General features: G+C 42.1%; 1 protein-coding gene across 1 annotated transcript; it reads left to right on the top strand.

Annotated features, from left to right (window-relative positions):
- The first annotated feature begins 3135 nt into the window (after positions 1-3135).
- tdo2a (tryptophan 2,3-dioxygenase a) lies at positions 3136-7486 on the top strand. Its single transcript, XM_040173383.2, has 12 exons — positions 3136-3277; positions 3443-3548; positions 3644-3734; positions 4068-4138; positions 4583-4710; positions 4813-4999; positions 5102-5209; positions 5295-5406; positions 5518-5575; positions 5698-5777; positions 6047-6137; positions 6454-7486. Exons 1-12 carry the CDS (start codon positions 3243-3245, stop codon positions 6605-6607), a joined length of 1221 nt encoding a protein of 406 aa, XP_040029317.1. The 5' UTR covers positions 3136-3242; the 3' UTR covers positions 6608-7486.
- The last annotated feature ends 2025 nt before the right edge of the window (positions 7487-9511 follow it).

The following is a 9511-nucleotide window of genomic DNA, read 5'->3' as shown; positions in this document are numbered from 1 at the left end:
AAACGGGGATTTACAGTGAATTTGAATTGTACAGTAGTGAGATGTGCTGTTCAAAATGTGTAACCATGTGCATCAACCATTTGGATGACTGCGAGTCATCAGACCCTGACGACGTTCATCGGAACATTAGAATTCTCTCCACAGGAGCTGTAGGGATGAATGAAACATGAGGCACGTCATGGACTGAGCTACAACAAACACTCCCCTGAGGCCAATTTTAGCAGTTATTGCAGGATTTCATATACAATGGAAATGTAATTGTGGAAAAGCTAAACCTGGGCTCACCTTTATGTCAGAAAGTTGAAATAAAGGAAGTAATTTCTCTGACTCAAAGGATACCAGATTAAATAGAATGGCAAATTAAAAAGGCAACGAATGTGCTCCGTCTTTTCAATTCGTGAAACGAATTAGTTTGGATTCAATAAATGAAAGATAAACAATAGAAAGCCTGGGTACAATAATATTAGAATGAATTTTATTTCTATTATAATATGTTAATAGGTTTATTAAAAAATCAAAAAGTCTTAAAATAATTACGGTATAAGTTGGTGAAGAAAGTCATACTATAGCATGTCAAAAATATGTACGTAGCCTGTCGATTAAAGAGTTGTAGTATAGCATGGCACAAAAAAACATCTTGAATAAAGTCATAACAAAGTAGTGGTTTAGCATGTCAAGTGACATAACGTGTTAAAAGTATAGCGTGCCCAAAAAGAGTAATGAATTAGTCACAGTATGTACAAAAAGTCATAAAATGTCAAAATAAAAACAAAATTTGGGAATATTTCCAAAAGGGTCGTGCAGAATATATAAAGTAGCCTTAAAAACAGTAGTCACAATATTGCATGTCAACGAAAGCACATTAAACAGTTGTCAAAAAGTTATAAGAATGCTGTAAGCAATGTCATAAAATGCCATAAAGTCCTACTCTAGTACATATTTAAATCATTCAAATTATCCAAAAGCCAAAATAACCCCACTAGATCACAAAAACACAACACAAAGCACCTCAACACCTTAATCCCACCAATGTTTGTCATGAAGTCAAAGTACCACCTCAAGGTTTTATCCCTCTGACAAACAGTCCAATTTACATTAATGGCGTCTGAAATGTCATCACTTGATGAACTCCTGCTGTTAGACGTCTGCATGAAATTGTAACGCGGGTGTGAAAAAGATATATATATATATATATATATAGATATATATATATATATATATATATATATATATATATATATATATATATATATATATATATATATATATATATATATATATATATATATATCACGTGTCCCGTGAGGTCACAGCGACTTTGTTCCTTGGCGGTCAGATTCTCATCGTCTCTCCTTGATAGCTGGACGGCGCTTTCAGATGAAAAACCTCCAAACATCACGCGTAGGAACGTTTGAACCTCGTTTGAAGCTCTTTTCTTCTACAGAACAATCGTTCTGTGATCTGGAGCCAACGAGCTCCGTTCTCAGCTGTGACATGTGACATTTCCTTGTGATCACAATCGGCTGAACACGACACAACCTGCACATTCACCGGATGATTGTCCGATTTAAAAACAGGCGCTCTCATACGGTTCTAAAATATAAATAATAAACTTGTAAAGGTTATGTTACGCGTGAAAAATGATACAAAGGGGAAGAGAATATAAGTGTAAAATCTGAAAATTCATCCTTTAACCAGAAATGTTACACTTGAGTGAGGAAATTCATTTGAAGCACTAACAAACGTTATTCAGAGAGTAGAAGACGGCGATGGAGGAGAAGGCCGGCCTGACGATGAACACGCAGTCCACATGTATGTGCAGAGGGAAACTCTGCACATACATGCCTTCTGGCTCAGGCGGACCTCCTCTCCTCCTCTTCCTCTCTTCTCCTCTGCCTCGACGCCGTCCCCTCCGTCCCAAGCCAGACAGCAACGAGCACAAAGCCGCTTTCGGGGGTCGGCTTCTTTCTCTGCTTCAGTCTGCAGCCTCGCATCGTCCCACTTCAGAAATAGCTGCTTGTTATCATCCCTCTGATCTTCTGGGGACAGCCGCACAGGCTGTTGGGACTTGTGCTTGAGGACACGAGCGAGAATGTGGGTGAAAAACAAGGCGCTAATGATCTCGGGGAGATTTGGAGGGAGTAAGTCGGGGATTTTGAGTCTTGCGCTGATGCAACTGGGTTAACAGCGGTTCAGAGAGGAGGCCCTCGCTGCCGTTTGACTTGAGTTCTGGTGCTGCTCAGGTGGGAAGACTGGGAACTTTTTAACCGATATACGAGAGCGAAAACAACAGATGTTGACGATGAAAGACAGCGGAGAAACGGGCCTGATGGGAAGGACGGCTTCAAAGATCGGACTCACGCGAAAACACAGAAACAAGGCCCACGTGTACCACGGTGAACGTTACGTAAAGTGTACAGACCTTGTAGCTGCACATCGGTGACGCAACCGAGAGGAATAAAACATTAACCCAATGGCAAATATTTACACACGAGTCCAATGACTTTAACTTCGTGTCACATCGTGACTTGGTGTTTATACATTTTGCTGCCAGTGAAAGATGCCATAACAATTTAGAACAATACCAGAATAGTTCACTTTAAACTTCAGACAATTGAACTTTTCTCCTTTGAGGATCTAGTCGTAGGAATTCTTTAAGGTAGTCCAAACTAAATTAAGTGAAATGGTTTGTTGTGATATTCTCTATTGTGGTAAAAACGGCAATACATATACGGTATGAAGCGCATCAAACCCTAATAGGGTGACAGTCGTGCATGGAGGAGAGAGCGTGCGTCAGCCTCATGACCGGTATTGTGTTGTAATGTAAAGTAAAGTAATGCAAAGGCCAATGAATATAAGTGTGGACTAAACGGCTCTGAGAGAGATGCACAATCAGACCAAGAATAAAACACTTTCCACAACACTGGAGCAATAGTTAGCAATCAAAGTCTTCATATGTTAAATATATTTGATATTTGTGTGTATTAAAATATGTGTATATGAGTATTGTTGTTGCTAAAAGCTCGTTCAGCCCATCAAACAAAGTCCAGAAGTTTGTCCCCCCGTTGGGGGTAAACAGGGCCTGCGTGGGGCAAACAGAGGTGGGCCGGATGGCGGCAGTGAGCTGATGAGTGATTGGACAGGTGAGTCTTTAAAACTCTGGGTCGTGTTGAAGACAGTTACAGTAAATAATATTCAAGGGAGAAGAACGCATCTTCTGCTGCACCTGATTCCTACAAGTCATGAGTGGATGTCCGTACTTTGAGAAGAGGCATTTGTACGTTAAAATTGTCTACTGAAATAGGGCCGCAAAGCATCTAGATTCTCTTTCTGATTTTCCTTCTGCGAATTAAACTGAATGCATCTCAAGAATTTAATTTCTAATCCTGACTGTTGGGAAACGGCAAACAAACCAAACGGCTTCACTCTCTTTGCGTTGCAGGTTATTCAAAAACAAGCCTCCCAAAACCGAGGACGAGGACGATGCCTCCCAGGCAGGAGTTAACAAGGCCAGCAAAGGAGGGATCATTTATGGAGACTATCTGCAGGTAGGAAACACCCACTATTGTACATAAATATATATTCACATATATCTTTATTTAATATTTTTAATTAAAGTGCTTCATCTCTTTTCTACTCTCAGCTGGACAAAGTCCTCTCCGCTCAGGTGCTGCAGAGTGAGTTAAAGGGTAATAAGATCCACGATGAGCACCTGTTCATCGTCACCCATCAAGGTAAAAGCATCTTTATGGCGTTAAAGAGCTAAAAGAGTTGTTTAATCTCGTATCTTTTCTTTAGTATTATTATTATTTTTGTATGAATTTAACTGGTTTGCGAAGTAGTTTCACACAAAAACTAATAATCCCATTGATTTGTATTTTTCTTTTTTTCAATTCTTTCTCAAATTATTACGTTCAAATGTATACGACTGTAATACAAGAGAGTAACTTTGTATGCATCAAATTAGCATCTTTTACTGTACATAATGAGTGGTGTGTCACCGGCCCTGTTTACCGTGTACTGCAAAGTTACAATCAAATGTTTACGATTCTTTTCTTTCATTTCAGCGTATGAACTGTGGTTCAAACAAATTTTGTTTGAACTCGATTCAGTGAGAAACATCTTCATCAGTGGACATGTGAGTCACTTTTCTCTGGTGAAAGAATTGATTATACATTATACGGATAAATACACAAACGTGTTGAAGATTTAACCCTCAAAATACGTCACAAAGTGCAGAATAGAAATAGCACAAAGTCCTTAGAGGACAAAGTTGTGATGTTCAGATCTCACAGGAAAAGTACATTTCAAATTGAATCAATTTCTGGGGGACAGTCAGCAAAAACAAGAAATATTGCTGATCACTCTGGCTGATATATACATTGAAATGAAAGTAACAACTTCACATTATTCATCTGAAGAATGACACATTAGGTTGATGAAATATTGATGTAAAAATATCTTATTTCCAATTATTTCATTATTTAAATAAGACATTAATTTCAGCCGTGTGAGGATGTGTGCTCTCAATGTGTGCCGCCCATCTTTAATTATTTCCTTCAATATTGAAATATTCCTTCAGGTCCGAGACGAACGCAATATGCTGAAGGTCAACAACCGCATCCTCCGGATCGTGAGGATATTCAGACTGCTGGTGGAACAGTTCACGGTTTTGGAGACTATGACGGCCTTGGACTTTTTTGACTTTAGGTAAACTGATCAAAAATATCTTCTGGCGCTTTTGCGCGCTGTGTTGGGTGCATGAAGGCTAACTGTGTGTGTGTGTGTGTGTGTGTGTGTGTGTGTGTGTAGAGAATACTTGGCTCCAGCCTCTGGATTCCAAAGCCTTCAATTTCGGATTTTGGAGAACAAAATTGGGGTCCCGGACAACCTGAGGGTTCCGTACAACCGCCGCCATTACAGGGACAACTTCAAGGGTCAGGAGAGCGAGATGCTGCTCGCCACCGAACAGGAGCCGACGCTCCTGAAGCTGGTGGAGGTATGAAAAAGTCCAGCCAGCTAATTGGTGTTTGTTAGACGTCCTGTGGGCAGCTGCTCACCAGGATGTGAAGCTGATGGAAACACGGGCTGCTTTTCACAGGCCTGGCTGGAGAGAACGCCTGGCTTGGAGGCGGATGGATTCAATTTCTGGGAAAGGCTGGAAATCAATATATTCAAAGGGCTGAACCAGGAGAAGGAGAAAATCGAGGTAAGAGATGAATCCAGCTGGGGAGCAGAGGTGACCGACGGAGGCGGTTACTTTTTTATTCACGATGTATTATTTCTTTTTAAAGAAAATGGCAGACTGTGAGGAGAAGGAAGAGCTGATGGCCGAGCTGCTCAAACAGAAAGAGCTCTTCACTTCTCTGTTTGATGAAAAGCGCCACGACCACCTGCACAGCAAAGGTGAGAGCCGCAAAGAGTCTGACCGGAATTGGTTTGTCGAGGCTTCACGTACGCGCTCGGCCTGGAATCAACGTTCATCAATGTATGAATGTTGTGTATTTTGCTGACAAGGTGAGCGGCGGCTCTCTTACAAGGCTCTCCAAGGCGCCCTGATGATCTACTTCTACAGGTTGGTGGTTTTTAAGGCATTCCTTCCCCTTTTGTTGCTCACGCGAGTCGTCAGTGTCATGTGACATTTTCATTTGGCCCTCAATGATCTAAATACTACAGCAATCTTCTTTTACCTTTCAGGGAGGAGCCGAGGTTCCAGGTTCCTTTCCAGCTGCTCACATCCCTCATGGATATCGACACCCTGATGACAAAATGGCGATGTAAGTTTCTGTTGCCTGAGCTCACCAGTCAAGAAGAAGAGAAAATAGTGCAGGAAAATCACTAACAAGGGCCGACGGGGGGGTTCACAGAGCTGAAGTTAAGTCAGGGCCTCAGAGGCAGAAGAATCTTACAAATCCTCGGCGCCCGGCGATCAATCCAACAACACATTCCCAGAAACATTTCTACTCCTCCGCGTCTCGCTGAAGTGAAACATGCAGAGCCAAAGCAACGCTGCTATAACAGAGGATGTTTCGGTCTCCCGTTTCAGACAATCACGTATGCATGGTGCATCGTATGATTGGCAGCAAGGCCGGCACAGGGGGCTCGTCCGGGTACCACTACCTGAGATCCACCGTCAGGTAGGCGCCAGACTTCCGCCAGCTGATTAGAGTCTTTACACTGCGAGTATCTTAAACACTTCACAGTCCATTTAGATGAGGACACAGGGCTTCATCTTAATTAACTTGTCATGTGGTCACATCTTCCCTGACGTGCACAAGCGATACTTCAAGTTCATTTAGAAGGAGCGACGTTCTTTATTGGCGATGCATCACATTTTGGCAGCGGGTTAATTTTGCCTTTGTCCTTCAGAGAGTTCAATTTGCAACAGATGCGCAATTATATGAGGAGAGCGCGCGAGTTAAGTGCTTAATGGATGACTTTCTCTCCCTTCAGTGACCGCTACAAAGTGTTTGTGGATCTGTTCAATCTGGCGACCTTCCTGGTGCCTCGTCACTGGGTCCCCAAGCTCAACCCCAACATCCACAAGTTCCTCTACATGGCCGAATGCTGCGACAGCTCCTACTTCAGCAGCGAAGACTCCGACTAGCGGGCCGCTGTCGGGCGTCTCTGTGGCCTTCCAGGTCTTCAAAGGCAGTAGATGGTTCACGCCGCGGAGAAGAGTCAGGGGCAGTGTGGAGATGAGCGCGTGAATCATCTCGTAGGGAGGAGGGGTTCCAGTTGAGGAAGACGATGTTGTCATGACAGAACACCAAGAAGAGCATCAATGATGCAGCAATTTAGTTTTGGGATCGTGACCTCCACGTACCTAAAAGACATGAAAGTATTGTTGACATTAAGGTTGAGCGAGGTCAACAATTGATCTTTTTCGTCTCTTTGTCGTGGCTAAATGGGCGATTTTACTCTATTCTCTGATCTCGCCCAGCGACGAGTTAAGCAGATGGCTCCTTGATCAAACTTGCTCAGATGTTTTCTCAACACAATTATGTAAAGTAGCTGCGACTGACCTGAAAGCTAATGGATCAGTGAGAGGGGATCAAACCGGCGGGTTTTAACAAACACATTATCTTTCATGTCAGCGCGGACTCGGTGTCAAGAGACACTGTTGATACCACAATAAACCTCTGTATTAGAAATCAATGCCAATATCTAAAATAGAACAATTTAGTAGCTTCTAAATGTAAAACAGAAACTATATCATTTGTACATAATGTTAATAATGTGTTTTGTATAGAATGCTATATTGTATTCCATTGATTGTGATGTTTATTTATGCAGTGATGATCTCTGTCTGGATACATTTATTAGACATATCAACCAGAACGTGTATCTAATCTTTTTTGTACATGCATTTGTCTTATTCATATTTCTCTGCCGTGTTTATTAGCATATATTATACATAAGTCATTTATTTTGTTTAAGTCATCGAACATTGTGGACGTTTCAATAAAAACATTATTTAAAGTGACACGTGGAGGCAAACAGATGATTTGATTTGTGCAGAGTTGAACACACACACACACACACACACACACACACACACACAGAATATTGTCTTAGGAATCTGCAATACCTGGGAAGAGAAAACCAAAGGATGTGATGTTACTCCCTGAGGGGACGGCAGCATGTAGACGCTGCACTAAAAGAAGATAAAAACAGAAGATGACTCGAGGCAGAGTTCATACTTTCCACTGATTTTTATATAAACATAAGCATCCTTCCCCCAGGGGGCCCCCCGACAGTTCTGCACAGGCCAGTATGGAATATCCCCTAAAATAGACAACAGGCGTTTTAAGGTTGAATAATTCACGGGCTGGAGGAGCATTAGTATTCCAGCGGCAGCCACTTTACAATGTTACATAATCGCCCATGTCCTTGTGTGAAAAAAGGAATGTTGAAATATATCAAACAGCGATGCCCAGAAAGTGATTTCTTGACTTCAACCCGTGACCGAATAATCAGAACCTGAATCCTCAGAAAGTCTGTGCACACAACACCAACAAACACCAGTTCAAAGGTTGTTGTAGACCTACAGAAATATTTAACCAGTGTCAGGACATAATGAAATCTTTCCTCTGCAGTTTTACCAGTAAGGCGCGTCACTACAATGCTGAAAAAATGATTTTCACTGGAAACATGCAGCAGATATTTTGCCTGATACCCAATGTTGTCATTTTTGGGTCAGTAATAAGCGATGAATTATGGAAGATTACAGTCTGCTCTGTAACAGCAGCCATTTGTGATGAAGACTTACATCTTGGTCGGTGCAGCTTTAAAGAACTTTCTCAGACCCTCGGGCTCGCAAAGCGCTCTTGACCTAAAAGGTCAATGTTCTGCTTCATGCTCGGTGTGGTGGCTGAACGTGCCAACATCGGCGTCTCCCAACAAGCAGCGCGGCGTGTTGGACCGCTGGCTGGAGCGACGGTGTTGAATTACTCCACCCGGGTAATCCTGCCAGCTGACAGCTCACTAACAGCCAGGTGACCCACCAGGTGACCCGCCATCGGCCACCGAGGAGGAGTTCTCTGTATTTTGTTGGATTGTTGTTGGTGAGCGAAACACCCCAAAACAAAAGGTTTCCAGCTTCGTCCGTGACAGTGGGCATGATGCTCCATTTTGGTCTCATGGGATCACAGTCACCATTTTTTTATAGTCTGTGTTAAAATAAACCTGTAGTTAAAATTATAGACCGTTCATTTCTTTTTCAGTGGGTCAACTTGTAAAATCAGCAAGGAAGGCAGCAATCAAATCATTTTAATCTCCACTCTCTTATATAGAGAGAGCAGCTATTCCAAAGAGGAGAAACAAGATATTCTTACATTAGATTTTCCAACGAGACGATCTTGTAAACTAACACCTGAGTGAGAGTCACGATGCCGCTCCATCTAAAATAAACGGTCTGATTCCCTCTGACTGAAAGTAACTCGGGCCAGTTGTTGTGACCCGAGAACCTTTGTGCTACTGAAGCAATCTGTGCTGTGTTGACACAGTAAACACAGATTGATTGAACAGGAAGAACTACCTCACCCCCTTATGTCCTTTGTACTTTATGAAACCCTCATTAGATCTGGGAGGTTTTACCCAAATATATTCATCTTTTCCCTTCGTTGCATCTCAACACCTTGGGGGGATGGGGGGGGGTGCATGAGTATTTTACCTCATGTGTTGTGAAGTTCTTTACAGCAACGCCGCCGTGTTACTGAGAGAACAAACAGCACATTCCGGTCTTGGCCAAAGAACTTTATCCTGGTCTGGAAATAAATAGTGTGTCTCAGTCAATGTTTTACTTGAACGCAAAATATCCACCAGTTTTATGATAATAAATGGGCATATCTTTCATAAACAGGCCTATTGAGGGGGTGGGGGGGGTATTCATTACATTGTGTTTGTATGTGAAGTGTTAGGAGTTTATTCTCCCTTACTGTAAATCATAGGGTAAGCTTCTGTTAAAATTCTAAAAACATGTTTAAAGGCCTGAAATGATTAAAAGATC

This window comes from Gasterosteus aculeatus, chromosome 4 (genome assembly GCF_964276395.1).
Source record: "Gasterosteus aculeatus chromosome 4, fGasAcu3.hap1.1, whole genome shotgun sequence".
Classification (NCBI taxonomy): domain Eukaryota; kingdom Metazoa; phylum Chordata; class Actinopteri; order Perciformes; family Gasterosteidae; genus Gasterosteus; species Gasterosteus aculeatus.
This window is presented reverse-complemented; position numbering and strand designations above follow the sequence as displayed.